Source organism: Anser anser, assembly GCF_964211835.1.
Source record: "Anser anser genome assembly, chromosome: 3".
In the NCBI taxonomy this organism is placed as follows: domain Eukaryota; kingdom Metazoa; phylum Chordata; class Aves; order Anseriformes; family Anatidae; genus Anser; species Anser anser.
Window position 1 is genome coordinate 11,684,994 of NC_139722.1, and position 27,068 is coordinate 11,712,061.

General features: G+C 41.9%; 2 protein-coding genes across 2 annotated transcripts; both read left to right on the forward strand.

Annotated features, from left to right (window-relative positions):
- Nucleotides 1-790: 790 nt before the first annotated feature.
- On the forward strand, nt 791-8,104 carry LOC310897803 (cytosolic 5'-nucleotidase 1B-like). The gene is made up of 6 exons (XM_083831788.1): nt 791-1,094; nt 1,607-1,774; nt 4,598-4,727; nt 5,135-5,257; nt 5,945-6,129; nt 7,150-8,104. Exons 1-6 carry the CDS (start codon nt 969-971, stop codon nt 7,486-7,488), a joined length of 1,071 nt encoding a protein of 356 aa, XP_083687914.1. The 5' UTR covers nt 791-968; the 3' UTR covers nt 7,489-8,104.
- A 3,623-nt stretch (nt 8,105-11,727) lies between these two features.
- On the forward strand, nt 11,728-18,131 carry LOC310897802 (retinol dehydrogenase 14-like). The gene is made up of 2 exons (XM_083831787.1): nt 11,728-12,472; nt 16,594-18,131. The coding sequence occupies exons 1-2, from the start codon at nt 12,110-12,112 to the stop codon at nt 17,209-17,211; spliced, it is 981 nt and encodes a 326-aa protein (XP_083687913.1). The 5' UTR covers nt 11,728-12,109; the 3' UTR covers nt 17,212-18,131.
- The last annotated feature ends 8,937 nt before the right edge of the window (nt 18,132-27,068 follow it).

The window sequence follows — 27,068 nt, forward strand, 5'->3', positions numbered from 1 at the left end:
GAAACCACATTAAAAAAAAAAAAAAAGTAGCAGAAATAATTATGCCTTTTGGAGAATGCATGGAGGCAGAAGGACGTGATGTAATTTGCTGAAGATTATGCAACAGTCAGGGGCGGAAGCAATATTTAGGGTCTCCCTTCAAAATATTACAAGTCCTCCAAATAGTGCTTACATGTGCTGTGGGATGTACAGACACCGAGTCACTGGCTACGAGCAGCAGCAAAGGCTGTGGGTGTGCTGAGCCAGACCCCATACAAACCCAGGAGAAAAAGCGCTTCCTTCCTCATTTCCCGTTATCACCTTCAGCTCCTCAGTTTGGGGGATTTAGCTGTGGTTCAGACAAGCCAGAAACATTTTAGAGGTATGTATTAGATAAGCAGCCCATATTATGTAAGTACCCTTGTGTGGGATTCTGGTTTTTAGGACCACCCAATCCACCTGCCAGAATAGCAGTTCATTGTGCACACTGAATTTGACCTAAGCACTAAAAAAAATAAAATTACTGTTTTTAAGAGGAATTTTCGGCCTCGTTGTATGGAACAGATGACCCTGGGCCATCACCAACCACCCCATTTTGAAGCCCAGCAACATTATTGCTATGTTTGCAAAGAAATCTAGAAATGTCCTGCTGATGATGTTAAAGCAATTAAACCACCGCATCGAAATAATAAATCTGAGAGCGCTGTGGGCATTGGAGGCTGGCTCCTAACAGCATCTTGCAGCGTGGGGCAGGCAGGGCGCGATGAGGCGAGATGTCGTGGCCCTGCTGACCCACGGGGCGGGTGCTGCGGGGCCGTGCCGGGCCGGGCCGTGCCGGGGGAGGGCCGTGCCGTGCCCGACACAGAGCGAAAGGGAAAGCCACAGCCCGGCCTCCTTCCCCCTGCCCGAGCGGGGCGGAGCGGCCTCCGCCGCTTCCCGGTCCTGGGCTCCGGCCGCGCCCGCTCGGCGCTGCCCCGACCCCGGGAGCCATGAGCGGCTCCGGGCCGGAGGAGGAGGAGGCCGGGCTGCAGGAGGCCCGGCTGCAGGAGGCCGAGAGGGACTGGGCGGCGGCCAAGGCGTTCTACGACAACCTGGTCTCCAAAAGACCCCGGCCGGTGAGAGCGGGAGGGATGGGGACTGGGGAGGGGGTAGGGCTGGGGGTAGGGCTGGAGAGGGCTTGGACGGGACTGGAAGGGGGGGAGGACGAGGCTTAGGGTGGGGAGGACGGGGCTTAGGCGGGGTATGACGGGGCTGGAGGGGTGACGAAGGGGCTTTTTTTTTTTGGTGGGAGGGATGCCAGGACTTGGAAAGGGATGCCGGGGCTGGAAGAGGGGATGCCGGGCCTTGGAGGGAGGAGGACGGGGCTTGGGGAGGGGACACGGGGGCTTTGGGGAGCACACGGGGCTAGAGGGGTGCCGGGGCTTTAGGGGGGTGCCTGGGCTTTTAGGGAGCTGCCGGGGCTTGGGGGGAATGCCGGTGCTTGGGGGGGTGCCAGGGCTGTGGGGTGGTGATGCCAGGATTTAGGGGGGGGGTGCCGGGGCTTGTGGGGGTGCCGGGGTTTGGGGGGAGGACGAAGCTGGGGTGCCGGGTCTGGGGGTGCCGGCGCTACCCTCCTCTCGCTCGGCAGCCCAAGCCCCAGCACGCCATCACCGTGGCCGTGTCGTCCCGAGCTCTCTTCGACCTGGTGGAGGAGCGTCGGATCTACGAGGAGCAAGGGGTGGAGAAGTACGTGGAGTACCAGCAGCAGAACGAGAACGTCACCCTCAAGCCCGGACCGGCTTTCCACTTCGTCAAGGTACGCCGGCAGGCTCGGGAGGGGTGCTGAGGATGCTGCGAGGCTGAATTTCGGGAAGAGGAGGAGCCCAGAGCCTTCCTAGGACGGGGATAATCCTGCCCCTGGGAACCGTTCCCCTAGCGGTGAACTCGCCTAGGCCGGGGAGCCCGAAATCAGCATCCTCAGCGCAGCGCAGCAGCCGGACACTGCGGGCGCCCATAGCACTGCTCACTGCCCTCCTCCCGCAGCATCCCCCGGCGTGTCCCCTCCCTTTTAAGATCATTTTCAGTTAAGACAGGCCCCAAAATGGTTTTAAGGATGTTGCAACCTTTTCACCTAAAAAGGAAAGGAAAAAAAAAAAAACAAAAAAACACCACAACCCCCTTACTTCCTAATTTCAATTTCACTTTTTTGTCCCACTTACAGCTATGATTAAAGACAGTGTTGGCTCAACAGGAAACAATTTACTATATTCAGAAATGATTGATTTTTTTTTTTGTCAGCTTTAATTTTTTCCTTGCTTTCTTCTCGTGAGACCCCACCTAGGGCACTGCATTTTGGTCTGGGGCCCCCAACATAAGAAGGATATTGAATTGTTGGAGTGAGTCCAGAAGAGGCCACAAGGATGATCAGAGGCCTGGAGCACCTCTCCTAGGAAGACAGGCTGAGGGAGCTGGGGTTGTTCAGCCTGGAGGACAGAAGCCTCCAGACAGACCTTGTAGCAGCCTTCCTCTACCTAAAGGGGGCCTATAGGAAAGCTGGGGAGGAACTCTGTCAGGGGGTGTAGTGATAGAACAAGGGGGAATGGTTTTAAACTAAAAGAAGGTAGGTTTAGATTAGATATAAGGATGAAATTCTTTACTATGAGGGTGGTGAGGCACTGGCACAGGTTGCCCAGAGAAGCTGTGGATGCCCCACCCGTGGACGTGTTCAAGGCCAGACTGGATGGGGCTTTGAGCAACCTGGTCTAGTGGGAGGTGTCCCTGCCCATGGGAGGGGGCTTGGAACTAGATAGTCTTTAAGGTCCTTTCCAACCCAAACCATTCTATTATTCTTTCTCATCCTGGAAATTTTTCTTGAGGACCAGCAAAAGCAATAGACCCCCAGTTGGGAGTCAAGGTTTAAGCACAGGTGAAATAGAATATTTTGCTTTCATTGCACAAGATAAGAGAAATGTCCAAGGCAAACAGCCTCCAGCATGGAAAGCAAGTTGGCTTAGCAAAAATGAAAAAAATTCAAAATATTTATGATTTTGAGAAATATGTTTATGTCTTTAGTGGGACTGATTTGAAAAAAAAAAAAAGAGAAGTGCAAGTTTGTTGGATGCTTCTTTCTACTTGGAGACAAAGAAAACCTACAGAAATAGTATCTTTTTTGTTTGGATTCCTTTGCTGAGATCTTTAAGATACTAACTTAAAGACATTATATCTCAAGCTTGTAGCACTTAAGAACCCTTATCACAGGCCAGTATCTCCTTGGGCTGGGAACTGTACAGGCACTTGAACAAAAAATGGCATTCCTCTCTTCCACTCCCCCTTAATCTGTAATACTTGAAGAAATTCTCAGTGTGCTAGAGTATTAGAAGAGAGTAACAAAAGGAAAAAAAAGTGATGCAAAGGGTTTGTGACCAGATACTGAGATTTTTTCCTAGGCCTTATACCAGGCTCTCACTCAGGGTTCTCCTAAGCCAAGTCCCACATGACATAGCCTTGCTTTTTAAAGTGAGATTCCCAGAATTTAATTATAAAATCTACATTTTAATTCTTAACAACTGGTCTGGCTTTTTAAAGCACCTTAATGAAAAACAGCCTGTCTTGGATTCATTTGATGATTCATTGTTGACTTTATTGCCGTAATCCCAAGGAATTCCATTCAAGGGCCAGCTCCCAAAGTAGAGGTCTGTAAACCTAGAGCAAAAAGCAAGTCTTACTCCAAAAGGATACGATTCTAAATATAAGTTGAGACAAGATGGATACAGAGAGACGACCAGATGGAAGGTCAAGGAAATAAGAAGAATGCCAGACTGTGAATATAGCATGTTGGTCTATTAGCTTAAAAGAGATCTCGAATGAATCAAAACCTGTCTCATTCAGTAATTCAGTAAGAAATCTCCAAGAAAATCATGCTTGACAGGATATGATTTGGTACTTGTTTCTTAAGGACAGTCTGACACCTGAGCTGTGTCAGTGAAATCTTTGCATAAGTATGTGTCCCAAATTCACATTTGTTCATGAGAAACAAGCAGTTGCACATACAAATCCCTTTGTACCTTCTCCTCGATTTCACAGCAACAATCTTTAAGTGGACAAGAAAATCTCTGGATACTACCATTCACCAGCAATGTTTTATTAAATTTATTAAGCAACATGAGTAGGTAACATGAACATTTCTGAAAAAGAGACCTTTTCTGGTCCTGGGAAAAAAATTTTTGGTATCCAAAACAAAACAAAAACAATTCATAGGGAGATTAGATAGAACAAATTTAAGTCCAACATCTTAAGCTTAAAAAAAATAAAAATTACACAAATATTAATCTGTATTCTGAAAATGTTCAACAGTGCATAAATATATTCCAGATTATCATGGTGTCCCAAGAAAAAGGATTTCCGTTATAAAGTTAAATTCTGTAACTTTCCAAAAGAAACTTAGTTGCTTCCCTTCAGATAAGCCCAGGCAAACAGTTGCTGGGAGCAACAGAGCAGAAAGAAATAAAACAAGTTCAGCAAGTTAAACATTCAGATATTTCTCATTCTCCTTCAAGACAGTACTATCACTAAACCCACAGCGATTAAGAAGGAAGGCACATTCCACTTGTCTATTGACTTCCACATTTCTACCCTGTAGGCACTGGAGCATGTCAATGCCCGGCTTCTTGAGCTATACCCTGATGATGAAGAAAGATTTGATATTGTTCTGATGACTAATAACCATGCCCAAGTGGGAGTGAGGCTTATAAACAGCATTAATCACTACGGTAAGTAAAATAAATACGTAGAACTGCCTGTGGTTATATAATGAAATGCAGCGATTTTGTTTATCCTGTTCTGACTTTAGTAAAAGCAACTTCTTTGATATAGACACCCATTCCTTAGGATATTATATTTATTTTTGTGTGTCATAGTAAGTGAGATATCCCCTCTGCTGTCATAGAAGTGAATCCCCTCTGCTGTCACAGAGGGATTTTGTATGAAATTCTCAGGGAGGAAGGACTAATCTATTGTAGTCAGTTTAAGTTGTGTAACTTGTTGAAATTGCAGTGAACAAGATTGTCTTTTTTAAGCTTACTGTCAGTTGTAGGCTAGTGTTGTTCTTTACATCTTCATTTTCCAGGTTTGTAGTGTCAAGGTGGAGTCACACCTTGTTGTGCTGTTCTTGTTTCAGGCTTAACAATTGAACGCTTCTGCATGACAGGAGGAAAAAGCCCTATTGGTTACCTGACTGCGTATCTTACCAACCTATACCTCTCAGCAGACTCTGAAAAAGTGCAAGAAGCTATAGAAGCAGGTTTGAATTGTCCTTTTTTTGTTCTCTTTCAGCTGGGCTTGTTAAAAACAAATCTAGTCATGGTGTGTCTTTCACAGAAAGTAGTGCTGCTTCATCAAATCAGAATTTCACTGCTGTGCATGCCACAAACTTTGTACCTAATCAGATAACATCAGGTTATTTCTCTGCATTTTTCCCCTCTGGCCTTTCAGCTTGCTGATAATGATAACTTGATCAGCCTCTACCTCTGTCACACCTTTCTGTCTCCTCCCATGCTGCCATCATACAGGAATTGAATTCCTCTGTGCACCGGCTTGCCGCTCCCTATTCAACATCTGTTTGAGTTGAGTCATCTGTTTGATAGGAGTTACAAAAGCTAAGTTATGTGTTCTACAAGCAAAAAAAAATAAATAGTTTGACATTACAGTCTCATTGGAATTTCATGCTTTGTCTCATTTGTAGTACACCTTGGGGACCAGGTTTGTGTGTTACACAGAACTGGAAATAAGCATGTCTAAGAAGCTATGCCAATAGGACAGCTTCCATGCAGATGTGTTAGAGAACAGCCATTACAAAGTAACTTCAGGGATGGTTTCTGCTCCCTGTGTGAAAAGGTCACCACAAATAAACTGTTAGAACTGAACTACTGGTCACTTTATGAATGACTTTGCAGGACATGCCAACTGAAGTTCTTTGATACACTTTCAGGCATCGCATCAGCTACCATGTTCACTGCCAACAAGGATGTCGCTTATTCGGATACACAGCTGAGGGTGGCATTCGACGGGGATGCAGTTCTCTTTTCTGATGAATCAGAACAGATTGTCAAAGAACAAGGATTAGATAAATTTTTTGAACACGAACAGCTGAATGAGAATAAGCCTCTTGCACAGGTTTGTACTTCTTAAATCAAAGAGTTTTCAAAACATTTTTTTAAATTCTCATTACTGCTGTCTTTCTCCAGTTTCCCCAGTGTGTATGCTTTAATCATTGTGGAAGCTGAATTATCATTTCATTGCCCTATTTACTTCCTTTTTCAAGGATAATCTTTAAAATGCATATTTGACCCAAAAGAAGCCAGTAAGGCAGTCCTTTCACCAGATCTCTCACTTCACTGAGAAAAACTGCATATATGAGACAGTGGCTTCCAGTTATATTCTAATTATATTCATTATAAAAAGGAAAGATTGCTACTGATTTCCTTGATTTTTTTAATCACGTTGCATAGGTAATGTTAATTTCAAAAACTGGAATACTCAGGTTGCTGAAGCGGGGTGATATTTTGCTTATTCTCAAGTAGAACTATGACATTTGTCTAAAAACCAAAAATATTTTAAAATTAGCTTCAAATAAAATGCCATCACTACTATTGTTAACAATGGTATAAATCAAAAATAAAAGCTTGATCTATTGAACGTACTGGACAGTTCAATATATTGCAAGTTGAAACTAAATATTATTTACTACTTTTAATCAGGGTGTAATGTTGTCATTAATCTGTAATGACTTTGGTGACGTGTAATTAGGTCTGCTGTTGGGTTTTGTACAGGCAAGTGATTGCACCTTGTGGATCATAGGAAAATGATTTCAGTGCTTTCAAAGAACATAGTATTAATAACTGTAATTTTAACTTTATAATGTAAGAGATCTTGTAAGCTTTATATTGTAGAGATCTTGTAAGTAATGAGAATCAGTTTCCTACTGATCACACCACGTAGGATTATGGCTTTAACTTTTTTCCAATTCCTAGTGTGTGTAGACCCACTTAGAAATAGTTCATACAGAGATTGCTATATTTATAATAGCATTAAGGAAGGAATTTTGTTTGTAACTGGCAATCTGGAAGAAAGCACAGGGTTGACTTTGAGAACTGTGGGAAAATATTTACTATGCTTCTGGTATTTTGTACTCAGGGTCCTTTGAAAGGCTTTCTGGAAGACCTAGGGAAACTCCAGAAGAAGTTCTACGCAAAAAATGAACGATTAAATTGTCCAATAAGGACCTTCCTGGTCACAGCCAGAAGTGCAGCAAGTTCTGGAGCCCGAGTCCTGAAGACTCTTCGTAGCTGGGGTCTGGAGATTGATGAGGCGCTGTTCTTAGCAGGAGCTCCTAAAGGACCGATCCTGGTGAAAATACGTCCTCACATTTTCTTTGATGACCAGATGTTTCACATCGAAGGAGCGCAGAAATTAGGCACCATAGCTGCACACGTTCCCTATGGCATTGCTCAGAAATACCAAAAATCTGTGTGACTGGATGGCACCATCAAAGATAAGGTTCTTAACTCAGCCAGCCTCTAATATACCAATAGCTCTTTCTGAAAACCTCTATTTGTGTACTATAAGCACTTTGTTGAAAGATTTGACTTCTGGCTAGAACAACCTTTAGAGGAAATATTTTTAATATTGTTCAGTTTTTAACAGAGTTATTTTAATAGCACTCTAAAGCAGTTTAGTTTTTTTTCTGTTGTTTGTTTGTTTGTTTACCTGTTTGGATACAACACTGTGTTTTTGATATTAGGGAAAGATTTGTACTGGTTTTATAGTTTGAAACATATTTTGAGAGACAGAGCAGTTATATTTTTTTCTAAAAAGCTGCTAATCGGTTATTTAAAAGAAAAAAACATACTGCATATATTGCCCTTACTGTTTATTTCTGAAATTACCAAAACCACAGTTTGCCTATATGTTGTTACCTGTTGGTGTTTCCTTGTTAGATATGTATTCAGTAGCTTTGTTACCATGAAGTTTCAGCTTCTATGGGTCTCCAGTGAAATGTTAGCTTATTTGATATTGTGTTTACAGGAACCCTTTATTTTTCTATATTGTTTTCCTACTATAATAAAGCTGGCTTTACAGAACATTGTAATTTGTCTATGTAGAGGTTTGACTATAATTTCCTATGCAAAATTAATTTATGTGATCAGTATCTCTCTGCCTCTTCCCTCTCTGAGATAGGTAGAACCAGAACTGACTGCTTTCAGCCCATAAGATAAGAGTGAGAGGTCTTGAAGACACTTAAATTCTAACAGATTTTATGTAAATATAGAGCTGGGAAGAAGTCAGAGATGCTGTGAGTATCTTGACTGAGGCAAAGAACGAAGCATTAGAGCATACCTTTACAGCAACAGAGGATCTATACTGAAATACCGCTGTTGATGGAACTACCTGTTTCTTAACTAGATTCACTTAGGTTTTACAGCTGTTCTGCGATCTGCATCGACTGAGTTCGGCAACCTTGGATGAATTTCCAGGGGACAGGTTTCTGTTGCAACATGAATTCGGGTAAAATTACACCATATGTCTATTCTGCCTCTTTTGTGCTGAGTTCTTGTATCTCAGTGTCATCCACGTATTTGAGTGCCTTCCAAATGACACAGCTAACATCTGTCAGGTGGTGTTTGTTCTCTTTCCCTCCCCAGTGGAACAAGTGTCCTGCTTTATTTTCATTGTTGCTGTGTATTTATACCAGAAGAGACAAAACCAAAAGAATGCGCTTTGCAGTGGGAGTAGCTGATGGTGAAGGCTTTGTGGTGATCTGTGGTGCCTGAGGGAATTCACTCCAGAATCTCATGTAAGCCTCTGAGAAAGTGTGGTGTCTTCTGTCCAGATGAACTGTCCTGTTATTGCAGAGAGCTTCATTTCATTCATTGTGGTTTCCCTCCCAGAAACCTAGGCAATCTTTTAAATGCTCTTTTCTTTGAAAAGTTCTTTGAAAGAAGAACTGTTTCCAAAGTTCTTTGAAAACAAAGATGAAAGCCTTGATCCCATACGAAACTTGAATAGGGAGCATTGGAAAGGTTTTTATGTATTCACACTAGCCTGTCTTCTTGATGGGATGTACTGCAGAGTTCTGGTGTACTTGGAATTTCATAAGTGTTAAAGGCTTTGTGGCCAAAATATATCACATTTCTATAACCCAGCCAGGAGGTGAGGAAGAAATGAATAACTGCAGCCTGGTCATTGTCTGCCAGGATGGGATAGAGTTACTTCGCCAAATGGAGATTATAAAAAAGTTATTAACAGATGTTTTTGTATGAGAGCTCAGAATCAGCTCTCCAAGACATCCAAAAATATTCCTTAGCTGTGGAGTATAAATTACATGTGTATTTCACCACAAAAGCATGGCTACAAACTTCAGGAAGACTGGTCCTGCCTTGTTGAAGCAAAGCATGATCAGCCATTCTTCACCCATGCATTGTTAGAGCTACAGATGTGATGGTTGGGTGCCAAAAAAAAAAACAACATAAAGGATGTATGCCATGCACATATTGCTGGCACTTGACTTTCTTTTAGCATAGGAACTGAAGTCTGATACTGAAAAGGGCAAATGGGATCCTTGATCCCTGTGGGACTCTAGAGGTTAGTGTTTTATACCTCACAGGGTGAGCATGTAAATCAGTGAATAAATAGGAATCGGAGTCATCTAGTCTATTCTGCTTAAATTTATTTCCAATCAACAACCCACCTACAGCAAAAAATGAAACATGCTGGCCCGGACATAGGAGCTTCCAGTTCTTTCATCTTTTTTTGATCTGTACATAGCGATAAAGGGCTATCTCTTGCTGTGTCAGTCCTGACAGCACTGAAGCATGTGTGAAGAGAAATAAAGAGAGAAAAGGTTCATATATTAAATTCATATAGTAGGTTTCTTAGTCATAGAATTCAAAACAACATTAAAGCCCAGAAGTTCACATGAAGGTCCACAGTCACTTCTCCTAAGTTTAATTATCCAAAATGCACTTAGATGTGTATTCAAATTACATACTGTCTTTTAATTGTGAGGTAACTCTCCCAAGCTTGGTGGCTGCTTCTTTGCATATCCAGCTGGCAGCATTTTGGGTTAATGGTGTCTCATTCATTCATGCAAGTGCCCCTTTAGGCTGACCAGGGTGTTTGGGGACACTCAGGTCTGCTAGGTGGTCTCTGCCCATTTTACTCATTGTCTCCAGCTCCAAGGCACAACTTTGGCTAGTGGACCAAAATAATCATTTTTCAAGAAAGTTCTCTGAAGGGGGATGGGATGGGATGGGAACTGAAGGAAAGGGATTTCTAGTTTTGCAGACGTAGACTAGAAGAAAGCACACACCTCAGGGACTTGTCCAGAATTGCACTCCAAACCACAACAAAACAAAACAAAGCAGAACAAAATACTTGCTTCTCATGCTTATGAGGACACCATGAATTTATGCCCCAGCATTTCATTACTCTAAGCCAGTCACAGTTAAAAGAACAGCAATTTTCAATAGGGGAATAGAGAAGAGTCCTATGGTTCTGGACTGTACTGCCTCAGTTTGTTTATAACACTGGATGACAGACACATGAAAAAGAAACTGGCAACTGGTACTTCAGGTACCTCCACACGGGCTCCTCTGCCTCTGCCAGAACCTGTAACCTGCACTGACTTGAAGTATTACTGAAAAGAACATATCCATCTCCTTAAGCGCAACAGATGGGCAGAGAAAGCAGTGAAGCAGGTGGATGTTTAAGGAGAAAAATAACTTTCAGTTACCAAGCTCAGTAGTTTCTCAGTAGTAGAGGGATAAAAGGGGCTGGTCACAGGTAATCCAGGTGTCTGGTTAATATGTTTGACCAAAGTTTGTACCTCATCACTGCAGTCTGACATATCTTCTTCACAAATACTGTTTCTATTTTCTTTATGGGTAATTCTTTATTCTGAGCATGTGTGTGTGGACCATGAAGGAACTTCCACTTGGACCAGCTGGTAAATAGGGCAAGAGATCTGAGTGCCAGCCATCAGAGAGCAAAGTCACAGGTCTGAGGGGCTCAAGGGTCTGGTGCCAAATGGATAGAGACAGTCTGGACACAGCTACCAGACAGACCAGCTGTTTGAGGGCCCCTCACTATGTGTATGTGAACCATTAGTACACTTCTAGTTGGACAAGCCACCACGCAGGAAGAGACCAGCATCTGGGAAAACCCAGCATCAGAGCTGGTGCCTGAGTCTCTAGGTATAGAAACTGGATGGACTTAGAACCTGTGCTAGTATTTAAGAGACCAGTGAATGTGAGCATGGTTGTGAAGTGAGTGTATGTACCCATACCTTCTGCAAGCAGCGTCTCTTCCACCAGACTGGGATGGGACAAACCACTTTGGTCCTGAAGTCCACAAAAGTTGGTTACCTCTCATAGGCTACCTCCAAGGTGATATTACTCAGCTGAAGCTGGTCCTAGAACCAAGTGTTCAGCAGGTCAGCCTGTCAGCTCGCTGGCATGTTTAGACCCTAGGCTAGCTGCCAGAGCAGCCACCACCACAAAGAATTGGGTAACACTTCCCCACCCAGTCCATTCCTTCTGCTTGCAACACAGACGTTGCAAGACATGCTTGGCCGTATACTAACATCTATCTTACGCTCGGACACAAAACCTGACTTGATCCAGAGCCACAGCACCTAAGAAAGAAATCTGATCTCGAAGGCAGCATGGGATGGGGCTCAGCACGCCGTCCTGACACACCCACTGCACCTGGGCAACTAAATTGAACTTGCACAAAACATTTCACTGGCACAGAGGTCAGGTGGCATGTCAAGTCCGGCATGGTCACTCTCCAGAAGATGGTGGCTGCTTTGTGGGCACCTGTGAGTGGTGGGAGAGTGTGCTTGGGGCTTGGGCCAAAAACTTGCACAGGCTGCTGCTGCCCTACAGGAGGTGGTGGCATTGCTGCTCCTGGGAGCCCTCTCAGAAGAACTGTTTAACTCCCCGCGGGCAGCCGTGAGCTGGACTCAACTATCCTTCCATCGGGATATTCCGCGATAGTCCCGGGTGGTTTCGGGGCTCACCAAGCCCCTGCAGGCCTACAACCCCCACAATGCCCAGCGGCGCGGCCGGCCGAGCCTAACGCGGGGCCCGCTCCCATGGCCGCGGCGGTGGCGGCGGCGGCGGTGCTGGGCGGGGGCCTGCTGCTGGCAGCCTGGCGCTGGCTGCGGCCCGCGGCCCGGCCCGGCGCCGGCTCGGCGGCCTCCATGCGGGGCAAGACGGTGATCATCACCGGGGCCAACAGCGGGCTGGGCCGGGCGGTGGCCGCCGAGCTGCTGCGGATGAGGGCCCGGGTCATCATGGGCTGCCGGGACCGGGCGCGGGCGGAGCGGGCGGCCAGCGAGATCCGAGCCGAGCTGGGCGAGCGGGAGGCGGCCGAGGGCGGCGGGGAGCTGGTGGTCCGGCAGCTCGACCTGGCCTCGCTCAGCTCCGTGCGGGACTTCTGCCGGCAGGTCCTCCAGGTACGGGCCCTGCCGGGGGTAGGGGGGTCCAAGGGGAGCCCCCCCGCCTGCCCGCACTCGGCCCGGGGCTGCGGGGTGGTTGCAGGGCTTGGGGGGTGTAAACAAGTGGGCAGTGTTGTCTGCTTGAAGCTTAAAGGTCGTGGCTGGAGCACGTCTGCCACGAAGAAAGGCTGAGAGAGCTGGGGATGTGCGGCCTGCAGAAGAGAAGGCTCCGGGGTGACCTCGTTGCAGCTTTTCAGGACTTAAAGGGGGATTATAAAAAAGATGGAGGGTGACTCTTTGCTCAGTCAGGCAATGACAGGACAAGGAAGAATGGTATTAAACTAAAAGAGGGTCGGCTTAAATTAAACATTAGGAAGAAATTCTTTACTGTAAGGGTAGTAAGACACTGGAACAGGTTGCCCAGAGAAGCTGTGGATGGCCCATCCCAGGAGGTGTTCAAGGGCAGGTTGGATGAGGCCCTGGGCATCCTGATCTAGTGGGTGGTGTCCCTGCCCATGGCAGGGGGTTAAAACTAGATGATCTCTGTGGTCCCTTCCAACCCGAGCCATTCTATTATTTGTATTTGTTCAGGCTGTTCTAGTACTGAAAATTAAACTTTTTTTTTTTTTTATGTGAGAAACAAAACATTTCCCTTTTCCCTGTTTTTCTGTTCTGAAGTAATTTGCCTTTAAGTTGACATTACAGCACAGCCGTGTGCCTATAGCAATAAAGGTTCATGAGTGAACTGCTCGCAACTGCATCCATCCTGCTGTCTTCTCCCTGACACTGGACTCCCACACATCTTGCATCTCTTGCCAGCAGTAGCTGAGTTTAGTGGTTAGATGTTTTGTAATATATACATTTTCTCCAAATTTCGTGGAAAAAAAGTTTAAGGAGATCAGAGACATCCAGGCAATTCTCCTGATGGAAATGTTGCAATATGAGTTCAGCAGTACAAGTAGACACCAGAGAGCACTGGGAGGCACCATTAGAGTCATTCCACTCCAATGAAAAGCTTCAGCTGGGACTCTCATCACATCTAGCAATGCAAACCATGAGACACAAGGTCATAGGAAACCAGGCATAATCAGTTATGCCACTTGGTGCGCTGCTCATTGAGTCCTTGAAAGATGCTCAAGTGCAGTTGTGAGAAGCAAAAATGGAGAGAGACTATATTGTATTAACTTTCAAATAGCTGTTGTAAAACTTAAATATCTGAAAAAGTCAAAAGAGCTCTGGCGGAGCTCTGTAATCATATATAATAGTATATATGAATCTAGTTATAAGATCTAATGTTACTTCAGTGTTTTGTGAAAATAGACATATATACAAAATGATATAAAACACTAGACCAGAAACTTACTGTTTAACCTTTAAAGTCATATCTTCTGTAGCACATAATATCCAAAAATGTAAATTTATTATCCATTCGTCATTGGTAAAGCCAGTAGAAATGACTGTAAATGAGAAATGGATAGTGAAAGAGAGAGTGAATGTATTTGCAGGGTGCTGCTCACAGGTGCATTTTAACTTTTATTTTCAAAATAATCCCCAAAGCATCTGAATAGCAAGGAATATGAGTTCAAGAAGCTGTTACATTCAAGTTCACGTTATTTGTCCTCTGTGAACCTGTGACTGCTTTTTGGACTTGTGTTGGTTGTGGTTGTTTTTTTTTTTTCCTTTGGTTGTTTGGTTGATGGGGATATTGTTGTGTTGTTTGTGTGTGTTTTGAGATGAAGAATACTTAAAGATCTTCAGGATGGGGGTGAATAAGGCTTAAATATTGTCAGGATGGGGAAACAATGCACTCTCACAGCCTAACTTTCTTTGTGGGAGCTTTCCATTCCAAAACTGCAAGTGACTACATCTTTCACTCCTTAGCCTCCTTGCAAAAAAATGACTTAAAGGTGTTGGAGGGCTCCATGGAAAAATGCAGAAAATGGTAGCAAGCTCAGAAGCTACAAAGAGTAGCACTGCCTGTCAAAGCAATGTTTTGTACTCTGATGCTCTTGGTCATAGTAGCTGCCTGCTTGGTGTTGATCACATTACTCTAGATTATTAAATGTAGGAGTCTCAGAAAATAGCACAAGTGGAAGTCCTTCTTGCAGCATTAATTCTTGTGAAATGAATCTTCTGGTCAGATGCTGTGAAAAGTTCCTAAAACAATGTTCTCTAAAGGAAGGGATAACACTTCAGTCAGCAAATCTGCAGTAAGGCACTTGTTCAGTGCTGTTCTTGCTTAGTGATAGAAACCATTATGTCCCTTTGGGAGAGGAGAATTGGGTTTGATGCTCTTTGCATCATGCCTTTGTAATTACATGAAATACTGAGAAACGTCAAGTCCTGCAGAAACCAGAGGCTGAATTACTTGATGTTTTGTGGGGTCAGATGCCAGCCATCATTAATTGAATGCCAAGTACAAATTTGTGTTTTGCTCTCTGTATCTTCGCCATCAACGGTAGTCAAATAAAAGGCAAATGGTATAAAATTTGTCTTGAGATTCTCTATTTTTATCATCAAAATGACGTGAAGTGATCTGTGCTTGCCGACATTAGTTTGAGCGAGTCCAGAGAAGGGCAACGAAGCTGGTGAGGGGTCTGGAGAACAAGTCTTACGAGGAGCGGCTGAGGGAGCTGGGATTGTTCAGCCTGGAGAAGAGGAGGCTCAGGAGCGACCTTATCGCTCTCTACAGTTACCTTAAAGGAGGCTGTAACGAGGTGGGGGTTGGTCTGTTCTCCCACGTGCCTGGTGACAGGACGAGGGGGAATGGGCTAAAGTTGCGCCAGGGGAGGCTTAGGTTGGATATTAGGAAGAACTTCTTTACTGAAAGGGTTGTTAGGCATTGGAATGGGCTGCCCAGGGAAGTGGTTGAGTCACCATCCCTGGAGGTCTTTAAAAGATGTTTAGGTGTTGAGCTTAGTGATATGGTTTAGTGGAGGACTTGTTAGTGTTAGGTCAGAGGTTGGACTAGGTGATCTTGGAGGTCTCTTCCAACCTAAATGATTCTGTGATTCTGTGAGTTTTAAAGAATTAGCAGCAAAGAAAACTCACGCTGCTTTTTGTGTTAAGCGAATGAATACTTTTGCGTCCGAGTCATGTAAGCATAAGTTTCCTGTGATACTTCAGACATGGGAGAAATTGCTGAATTCAGAGGCTATTTGCGCAGCTTAGTTTAATCTATGTTTTTTGAAGAATTCATTGTTTCGGTTAAATTGGAAAGCCTTTAGTTTTTGGGTGGATCCTGGAGCATGAAGTATATAATGTACGTTTGAACTATCCTCACCACTTTCTGTGTTAATTACTTATATTTCCTGATGTGACTGATTTCCTGATTGACTTCTCTCAGTCTGAACCAGAATACTAATCCATCAAATAGCATGTGCTGAGCATATCATAAAAATTTTAAGCCTCAGTCTCATAGACACATCTAAGTTCTTGAGTTTACCTATTAGGTAAATTGTTGTATGAAACCTGCTCAGTTAGAATCATGAATGTTACTTTTCTGTCATGAGTTTTGCTCTGTACTTTGCACCAAGCAGTGCAATGAAATGTAGTGATATTAGAATGAGATAGTGTTTAAAATCATGAGAACGTTGTTCTTCACATTTTTTCATTATATCTTCTCAGTGAGATGATGGGCTTGCAATATGACAGGTTCTCTTCAACAGTGACGTTCTTTGAGATAATGCTTTTTGTTCTGTATCTTTATAACTTCTGTGGTAGTACCCATGCCTGTGGCTGAGGTTTGTCATAAACAATTATCATGCATGAACGTGTCTGCTTTTCCAAGTATAATAAAGAGGTTACTTTTTTAGAGGAAAACAAAATGCATCACAAAGATAAATTACCACTGAATTCCTGCAGAAAGCTGTTCCCAGAGAAACAGATGTTGTGTTGTCTGCACACATTAAAAGTCGATACAGACCTGCTTTCATGTACTTGCGTCCTGCTGGAGTCAAATGTTCAGTTTAGTAGTAGCTCATTTTTTTCAGTAACAATTTAGGGACTATTCGAAAGTTACAATTTAGAAAACTAGAAATTAAGTTATTTCCCTCTAACAGTGTCTAATGAGAAATATTAATCATAACAGTATGGTTTGCATTATAAAACTGAATTATGTTTCTCTTTCCTATTCAAAGGAAGAGCCAAGGCTGGATGTTCTGATAAATAATGCGGGGATATTCCAGTGTCCGTACATGAAGACAGAGGATGGTTTTGAGATGCAATTTGGCGTAAACCACTTGGGTCACTTCTTACTCACCAACCTTCTTCTGGGCCTCCTCAAAAATTCTGCTCCAAGCAGGATTGTGGTAGTATCCTCAAAGCTTTACAAATATGGAGAGATCAACTTTGAAGACTTGAACAGTGAAATAAGTTACAATAAAAGCTTTTGTTATAGCCGGAGTAAACTGGCTAATATATTATTTGCAAGGGAGCTAGCACGTCGATTGGAAGGGACGGGAGTCACTGTCAATTCACTTCATCCTGGGATTGTCAGAACAAATTTAGGCAGGCATGTGAATATTCCTTTGCTGGCAAAACCCCTATTCAATTTGGTGTCATGGGCTTTCTTCAAAACACCTCTGGAAGGAGCCCAAACTTCTATTTATTTGGCCTCTTCTCCTGAGGTTGAAGGTGTGTCAGGGAAATATTTTGGGGACTGCAAAGAGGAGGAACTCCTACCCAAAGCCATGGATGACTTGGTTGCAAGAAAGTTGTGGGATATCAGTGAAGTAATGGTTGGATTATTGAAATAAGTGCTGGGCTATCTGCTAAAAAGGAATGCAGATAACTATGCAATGTGTATTTAGAACAGTGTAATTCTCACTTTGAGTGCTGTGGGAACACAGGTTAATGCTCAGAATTATTTAATAGAGGAGTGATTTATGCTGGAACTGTTTTGAAACAAAGGATAATCTTTATTTAATGGGTGCAGACTTTCAAGAAAAATCTGAAATAAAGTTTGAGGGTGTGAATATTTCTGATTAAATCTGTTCAGAAACTCATGTTCTACAAATAAATATTAAACAAAACTGTGTTTTGCAGTGTATATGCTTATTTGTCATGTTCTACTACTTTGTAGTCAGACTGGACAATGCAGGGTGTTGATGGTGAAATGCTTTTCATGTAAACCAGTTTTAAGAAGAGATCCTAACACTAAGATTTTTGTCTTTGAGCCATCACAGCGAAAGCTGGAGTAAACAGTTTTACTGGTATCTTGCACTATAATCATTAGGCCTGAGTGCCATTCAAAGACTTGTCATTAGCCAAATGCTTCAGTGAACAAAATTATTGAGATGTATACAGTTTAGCTGTGAAGCACAAAGTTGGCTTTTTTTTCGAGTACTGTAACTGCCATTCACTGAGTGTATACACTTTGTTGTGCAAGCTGTATTTTTATTTTCACATATGCTGAACTGGCTATTTCTTGATACGTGGACTGCTTACGTTTCATTAAAAATGTAGTTGACATATCTTGTGGTCTTGATAGGGCTTTGCATGTCATGAGTTGTGTCTATGCAAAGTTCACAAGACTTCAACCAGATTAAACTGAAGAGAGTATGTTTCTTGGTGTGTGTTTGGCTTTACTGATGGCACTTTAACTTGGTAATGAGATTAGAAAAAACTGTCTAATACAGTTTAATGAATCTTTAATAAAAAATCTTTTAAAATAAAAGACTTAGCACTCATTCTTTCACTGTGGAAGATACAACCAGTGGTCTTGATGCAGTAGCTTTGTTTCAAAGGTAGAAGATTCATCTGTGTCAATTCAGGGAGCCTCTGCTGCATAGAGTTAAAAATAAAATAAGCTTCAAATAAATTAAAAAAAAGGACATTACCTGAAGCTATAACGATTTTTTTTGGGGGGGAGGAGGAAATTCATACAATTAATGAGTTCATATTGACATTTATGACATTTTTGTCTCTAAATAAACTGGTCTAGCAGTTAATTCAGAGTATATAGAATATGGAAGAATGAACTGGAGTGATTTATCTTGATAAATAGTATTCAAGGAAACCAATATTAATAATACATGACATTTAATAGACCCTTTTTACTTACCTGTAAATACACATCAGGTCGGCCCTTCAGGTAGCAACCCAGTTGTTGAGATCCTATCTCTGTTTGTTTACTCAGGCTCTAAGCCTGCTGGAGCCTCTGCACAGGGCAGTGGCCTTACCTGTCCTTGCCCTTTGCCAGCATGATCCTGCTCTGGGCCAGTGGCTTGGGTGGGGGAGGAAGGTGGCATTCCAGAATACCACAACACATGCTATGAAACTGAGCACGTTTCTAAGATCCTGTAACATGTTGAGCTTTGTACTGCTCACTGTAAGGCAAGGTGAAGAGATGGGTGTGCTGTCAAAACGTTTTCTTGAGTGTTGATCAAAGTTCTCTAAGTAATGCCAGAGGGAGACATGTAATGTGCATAGAGAAAGTTCTGCTCTGGACTTTGCATTTCAGAAAAGGAGGCTCAGGACACACCTTATCATATTTACAATTACCTTAAAGGAGGTTGTAGTGAGGTGGGGATTGGGCTCTTCTCCCAAGCACCAAGTGATAACACAAGGAGAAATGGCCTGAAGTTGAGCCAGGGGTGATTTAGGTTGGGTATTTGTTTAGTTGGGTATTTAGGTTTTCTTCACTGAAAGGGATGTGCAGTGTTGGAACAGGCTGCCCAGGGAAGTGGTTCAGTCACCATCCCTGAAGGTCTTAAGAAATGTGCAGATGTAGAACTTAGTAGCGTGGTTTAGTGGTGGGCTTGTCAGTGCTAGGTTAAAGGTTGGATTAGGTAATCTTAGAGGTCTTTTCCAACCTGAATGATATGATTCTATGAAATAGCTGTATGCAGAGAACTTGAAACAGCTAAAGAATTAAAAGTTCATTAATACGTCTAGTATGCAGGATAACAGTAAAATGAGGAAATGTTTTCATGAACTGCAGGTTATCTTAATCAAAACAACATGGTGTACTTCACCTGCCAAAGAACAAGAGTGAAGATGCAGAAGAGCTGAGCCAAACTTGGGTTTCTGTTTTCAGTACTACTGTTCAGCAATACTGAATTAATACTACTGCATTGTTTCAGTGCTGAAACCTGCGTATACCTCTTGAGAGGAAAGCCTTAGGTGCAAAGGTGGAGAATGGAGAAGATGACAAGTCTGGAAGTGCTGTGGTAAAGAACTGCCCTGAGGAGAAGATTATATATTTTTCAAACTGAATGATCAGCGTATGATATACACTGGCCTTCAAAACAGCAAAGGTGCATGTGTACAGAAATAAGAGACGTGGAATAATAAATACCAGCTGTATAGTAGGACTCTATAACATGTAATGCCTCATACATATACCAGGTGTTTTTTTCTTTTGAAACATTGCAGAAATAAGATCCTTTGTCAGAAAGTGATTACATTCCTGTAATCATATCTAGATTAAAGTCCTTGTTCCAGAGCAGGAGAGTAATCACATGATACTCTTAATGGAACATAATATGCCTGAAAATATTGCCTGAATACATTTTGAAAGGATGGATTGTTAAAATCTCTGGCACCAAAACATAAATTTTATTTTTTTTCAACATCAGTAACATTTGTCACCTTCAAGGTTGAGTTTAATTTAGTTGCTGTGGACCAGAAAGCTGATTACTCTCTTGAGACTGCTGTTACTGTTTATTTACGCGATGCTTTTGTTATTCTGGTAGCATCGAGGAATTTGAGACCTCATAGGTCAACAGGTCTTGTAAAATATAAGTGCAAAATGAAAGAAGACTTTATTTCAATGTGTGGTTAGCACTGCTGATTCAATCTAGGTTAGCATTTTGGCTGAGAAAGTATACAATACAATACTACATAGGATCTTAGTAAGCTCAAATATAGATCTGTGATGTGATGATTGTCTGCTGAATGGCTTTTCTTAGAGTTGGTAGAGGGATCAGTGTCTTGTTCCAACAACTTCACACTTCACCCCAGTATTACAGTGCCTCCAGAAAGGTGTGGCAAGCTCTGCATGTTACTGTTCTGTAAACTATTTAATCCACAGCTGTCCAGTGTGGTAAAGCCAAAACCAGGACACATTTCAGTTGTCTCCCTCCACTGCCACCACCATATGAACACCACCATATGAACACCGCCATCCTCAAATTAAGCTTGTTTTCCATTAAGAATTAAACTTGGAAAAAATAAGGCATGAAGGAGACAGACAGTAACCAGGGATAACACGTAAAGACCAGGGAAATGCAAAACAACAGCTTTCACAGGTAGGTATCGAGGCTGATCGCACTGCTAGTAAGTAGATATGCATGGAGGCCACATCTGAGGGTAAGATTTTGTTGAGGTCTCTGATAAACATAATATGTCGTGAGTCAACTCTTTCAAAGGCCAAAATGTACCTTCATCTATCTTGCATAAATTATTAGAATTTGAACATTTGATTTTTGATCCACCATCAGTGCTGGACCAGCACCTGTGCCCTAGTGGTTTGAAAGCTGGCTGGGATGTGTTCAGGGCACAATCACTCCTGAGAAAGCAGCACTTGTCCTTTTGCTTTTTGCAGGTGAAATGCCTTTTTGGGGCCATAGCTGAGGTGTGGAGGGCCACAACAACGCTTAACTTGTTTGCCTGTTTGCAAACTTTCCCCACTGCAGCCTGAGGCCCGTCGCAGCAATGAGTAGAAATGCTTGCACGTGGCCCCATTTCTCAGTGATCGAGTTTCATACTGCAACAACATTGTAGACTGACTCTACTGTAGATGGGTTATTTTAAAAGTGTACACGAGTGTGTGTGTGGACACGTGCAGGTGCAATTTAATCCCTTGTTTTTAAAAGACTGACAGGAAGAGCTGTGAACAATTTACCGAGGAACTGAAGGGAGAGGAGAGGTGGCTGTTGGTGTGACAGGGGCTCCTGTCTCCCGCATGGACTTGGTGTGTGATGAGACGTGGGGCGTTGGGCTTGGTCCAAGCATTGAGCTCAGGTGCTGGAGTTTTATCCAGGTTGCCATATCCATTATCTGCTTTTGCAGTTGGGAAACTTGCAGGCACAGCTGAAGGAAGAAAACATTTCCATGTAATAGTTGAGGGAAACAGGCATCAAGTGTGTTAAGAGGAACATTTTTAACTGCTTCAGCATAATTTATTCATCTTTAGAATAAGAGTTTGAGAAAAGAAACTTTTTTTCCATTCTTCTTTTTTTCTTTTTTTTTGATTCTCAGTCCCAGCCCCTAACTACAAGCTAGCTCTTATAAATGAGGTTTCTGAAAGCAAGCTAAATTGCAGTTGCATGTATTTAATTTATATACCACATCTGTTTAAGTAAAGAGAGACTTATGTACATTAAAAAAAAAAATATTCTGTCACTAATTTACTCTCTTTACCTTGCCACAAAGGCCAACATCTATCCCTAGGCAAAGGGACAACACTGCTCTTTCAGGCACTATAGCCAAAGCAGCAGGCAAGCTCATAAACCCAGCAGGAGTTCTACAGTAAAAATTCTCCATCTTAATGAGATAAATGATCAGTTTTTCCATGATGCAATAAAAACAGAAGTATTTAAGCTCTCTTCTCTTTCTTCAGTGGTTGCCTAGTTTGCGTAAGCTTCCTACTATGTGAATGCTTCACAGGCTTCAAAGCCTGAGCCCTGGGAGTGTTCAGTGTGATTATGCTTTTGCTTAAAAATGTGAATATTTCCCACTTCAAGCATACTTAATTTCTTTCCACCTAAGGCTATAAAGAAAATAAACAACTTGCAAGAGTAATACAAATAATTTTAAAATGGGAGGCCTGTTCCCTTTTTCACATAACTTTTTCCAAACTAATCACTTAGAAGGTAATTGACTTGCAAAAAGATCCAGGAGGCCTACACAGTTGAATTATTATTTTTGATCTGTCCCAGAACAGTGCTGCTATTTCTCATAACAGAAAATGACGACCTCCCTCTACACTTTTTACTTACCGCTTTAGCTACCACTAGCAGCCTCACACCTGTTGTAGCTGGATTCAGATCAGAGACATTAGATTTGAATATTTAATTGATTCCAAAAGACCTATGTAGCATGGAGAAAGGAATGCTTCCCTAATTGCTTATTTTGGGGAAGACTGGCACACAAACCGCCTAAAAGGTTGAAAGCCCTTTCTTTTTACATTTAACATTTAACATTTACATTTACATTTACATTTACATTTACATTTACATCTCTTCCCAAATAATGTAAAAGCAAAACAAAACAAAACAAAAAAGCGCCAAAACTTAATTAAACAAGATAGGGAAGGAACCGATAGCTTATTTGCCATGAAAGTTTCGACGGGTGTCACATCCTTGAAGTCTATAATATTCAGTTTAGCAAGGTACTGAGATCTTGCCATTGCTTCAAGGCCAAAGCAAGCAGTCTGAAATCCTAGTCCCGCTAAAAGTGTTGGGAGTCAGACATCTAAATAGTTTTGCTGACTCTGATCTCCTGGCTTTAGCTTTGGGCAGCAGGGCTCTTATAGCCAGGTGGATGGTGACTCTTTCAAGCTTGATGAATGAAGCTTTATGCAGTTCTGTGTATGTGTGGCATTTTTATTTGTTACTACTTTGCAAACTATGAGGTGGGGGTGGGAGGAAGGGTATGTGTATATTAAATACCCTGGAACATTCTCCATAAATATTTGTTTTTCTGTCCCAAAATGACATCCCATCTCTGCAGCTGTTGGGGCATGTGTCAGTTTGGCACCTGGACTGCTATTTGGTGATGAGTGATAATATTTCAGTTTATCAGAGTCTTATTGCAACCTTACTTAACATTAGGCCATTATCCTGGGCCCCTTCTAAGTCACAGCATGACCATCCACTCAACAAATCCCATCTACTCCTGAGACAAGCGATGTCAGGGTCTTTCTAGAGGCTTCAATACAGAAGTCATGAACTCCCAACTGCCAAAAGGCAAGTGTCATGCCTGGAGGCCCAGAACCTACTTACACTGCAATGAGTAGGTCTGATATCAGTTTTTATACTCATTCATAGACAGGAACATCTTCTCCAGTGTATACAGATTAGTATTTTAGACTTCATTGAACCCTAGAAACAGAGTTGTAGGTGTAGACCATGGGTTAAACATAGCAAGTTGACACTCATTTACTGTTCTGAAGGGCTGAGGTCCTTTAACCACTTGAAGTCAATAGTGGTTTGAGTTGCTTGAGACTTCACCTGGTGTCGACAATATTTGAAGAGAAGGTGGAAGAGACACTTATTTGGTGTGGGATACCTTTTCATCAAATTAATTTTCTTTCTTTTCAGTCTGCCCTGGTGGAAATCTTCAGAGGCTTAAAGGTGTTTCAGACGCATCTCCATAGACATTGTAAAAGCATGTAAGTCTGCATCATGGAGCCATTTGTCCATAAAATTTTGCTATAAGCAGAGACTTTCAAAAAACATAACTTCATATTTTATGCAGTGACCAAATGATATTAAAAACTAATTCTATCTCAGAAGCAAAGCTATGACTAGGGTCCTGGGACATTAGAACTGAATAAAAGATAATGTGCTTACAGATTCAAGGGAGGCAACGCTAAAAATCAAAAAGAATAATTAGAAAGGTTTTATGACATTTATTTTTTTATTTCAGTTTCTGAGGGTTTTGTTTGCTTGATTAATTCTGGATACCTGCTATCTGGGAGAAAAAAAAAAGTTAAAACAGAAGAAGAAAATGTGAAAACAGCCATGTTTCAACAAAGCAGCGCAGTTCTTCACTATGGAAAACCCATAAAATGACAGGAAATGGCTTAATGTGGTAGGTGTTCATTTTTAAGGGTTCTGTTGACAGAAGTTGATGAGTGAAAATACTGTATTTCATTTTTGCCTTTTGTTCAGTAAATAGCCTGGAATTTTGATGCTGCCTAGAGGGACAGCTTTGTACTATGGTGGTCTAAATTGGGATTTTTCATTAATGTAACCAATCAGATTTTTTTTTTTTTTAAAGAAAAAGGCTGAAGTCAAAGAGAAGACCAACAAAAAGCACCACAACGTTTATCTTTTACTCATCTGGAAGAGTTTATTTTAAACATGGAACATTGTTTGCTGCTGTGGAAATGAAAGTGAGAGAGTTGCAGCTTTCTTCCAATGCCATCTGGCAGATGATTTACTTGCGTATGGTATTCACTAATCCAAATAACCCTGTGTGTGGTAGCATTGTCTCTTTACTGATCATGCAGCTGAGTTGGCTGAACCTTAGATGGCTCACACAAGGCTATCAACAGCACAGTACAATAGACTTTTTAAAATTAGAACAGTGTTTAGGAGACGGATATGCCAAATTCATCATATCTTTACATTTTTAAAGCATTTTCCTTACCTGAGTTGAGCTTCATGTTTCCTTTTCAGTCTCTTCATAGTTTCATTCAACTGTACTCAGGCTTCAGCCCACTGAATTCAACACTTGTAGCCTCAATGCTCAGGGATCAGAGCATTGGGAATCCATTCCTAGGTTAGTATCCTTACCCTGATGATAACCGTATTTGCTCCTGTAAGGTCTCTTCCTGACCTCACGAAACTTATATTCCTGCTGAATCTAGCTCTAGCTATTTCATTATTATATTCATGCTAAATACTGCCTTCTCTTGCTGGAATATGAAAGAAAAAGCTATGAATGCTCATTTGGGGAATCAAAATAATTAGAAGAGTATGCCTTGAGGAGCTGATCACAATGTATGAGTAGATGGATGCGTTCACTTGTTTATTTATATTCTATGGAGAGATTGGTATTCAGATATTCTTCTACGCTCAAGATTATGTAATTGCTCCCTTCTCAATATGTTTGTTTGTTTTGAGTGATTTTTTCCATAATACCTAACCGTGTGCCTGAAAGCTCTCTAATTTTGGCTTTGGATTCCACTCTTAGATCTAAAGACCTAAAAGTTAAGTGTTGATTGTGCCTTATTTGTAGGCATTTCTGTTTTTCAGTTGGATCTGACCCTGGTAGGTCACTTCAGAAAGTTAATTTTATGGTTCAATTTGCAATTGTCTTTTTGGAAGATACCTTTTTGATTTTAAGGAGAGTTGAGATATTTTGAAAGATAGACCAATGTAACTCATATGTGAAATTAAAATATACAAACTAGATAATTTCGTAGCAGAGATGGGGAAGGAATGGAAAACACAGTTGTTTTCCTGAAGACCAGGTGATTCTTTGAACTCACTGGCCACATCAGTTTTGCTTAGCATAAAACCTATTTCCTGATCCACAAGCTAAATGGGATACTAGGGCAATTTTCATGCTGTCATAGTCTGTTCTACCACAGAAGAGGCATGGGTACATCCAAACTTCTGTCCATGAGTGTTCTTGGCCCATGCTGACTCCTGAATGATGCAAAAAGCTGTTTTGGTAAGTGTTAGTTGGCTGGAGCCAAAACTGTGCCAAGAACTACCCTAAGTATTAAACAATGTAGATGATCAAATTTCAGTGCCTGAGCTGGCGCCCCATCACTCCTTAATTGAGTGGAACGAGTGTAGCCAAAAAATGCCCCCTTCCTCCCCCAAGTGTTAACAGAATAGATGTGATTTTTCAATTTAATCCATGACATCCAGAGACTGTTCTGGAAAACTGAAGCATATTTTCTCTTACTAATTTTATAGTGCTAAAATTCCACTGACTTTGCTGCAATTTCTATTGACCAACCCTGTAAACACATGGAGAATCAGTATTGTTATTAATATCACCATGTCGTCATGCTTTATTCATTTTCAATTTTATAACTGTAGTCTGATCACTTGGAATTTTGTCCACTAACCTAGCACTGGACGATGGAAATCTTATTTTATCAAAACGTGTTATTCTTGGACTAGAATTCACAGTTACACAGTTGCACTTTATAGATCCATAGATTTTTTAAAGCCAGAAAAGGCCCTTAGATTATTTAGTCTGACTTCCTGAATGACACAAGCCATTTAATTTAAACCAGTTAGCCTTGCATCAAGTCCAGCAATTTGTGTTTGGCTAAGGCTTATCTTCTAGCAAGACGTCCAGTCTACATCTGAAGCCATCAGTAGTTGGAGAATCCATCACTTCCTTTGGCAGCGTAGTCCAATGGTTATCACCCTCTCTCTTAAAAATGTGTGTTTTGATTCTTCCCTAAGTTTGTCTGGCTTTCACTTCCAGCTATCACCTCTCATTATGCCTTTTGTTGTAAGATGAGAGCATTGCTGTTACTGCTTTGTGTTTTCTCCCTGTGGTGATACTCACACATTGTAATCACTGAAATCATCGCTAGATGTTTTTATTAAACTCAACAGACTGAACCCCTTTAATCTCTTTCTGCAAGGTTCTTTTCCAAGTTTTCAGATAATTTCTGTAGCTCTTCTCCACATCCTATCCAATTTTTTACCTCTTTTGTGAAATGAGGAAACAAGAACTGGATGTCATACTTAAGCACGTATCCATTTATAGGCAATCCTAGTCCTTCTCAATGCTTTCCCTCTGTTGCTCTAAGGCGATCAGTAATTTAAACGTGCCTGGGGCTGTTCCCTGGCACTAAGGCCAGCTGGAATATCACAATCTGCATCTGTGCTCTTGAACATGCTTTATCTTCCAGAACAGGGTGTCTGCATCCAAACTGCTTTCTCGAAATGTTTCCTGGCAAGTCATAACA

Coding starts and splice junctions, on each gene's coding strand:
- LOC310897802 (XM_083831787.1), top strand. CDS start 12,110: ATGGCCGCGGCGGTGGCGGCGGCGGCGGTGCTGGGCGGGGGCCTGCTG. Junction 12,473..16,593: donor TCTGCCGGCAGGTCCTCCAG/GTACGGGCCCTG, acceptor TCCTATTCAAAG/GAAGAGCCAAGGCTGGATGT.
- LOC310897803 (XM_083831788.1), top strand. CDS start 969: ATGAGCGGCTCCGGGCCGGAGGAGGAGGAGGCCGGGCTGCAGGAGGCC. Junction 4,728..5,134: donor AAACAGCATTAATCACTACG/GTAAGTAAAATA, acceptor TTCTTGTTTCAG/GCTTAACAATTGAACGCTTC. Junction 6,130..7,149: donor AGAATAAGCCTCTTGCACAG/GTTTGTACTTCT, acceptor TTTTGTACTCAG/GGTCCTTTGAAAGGCTTTCT.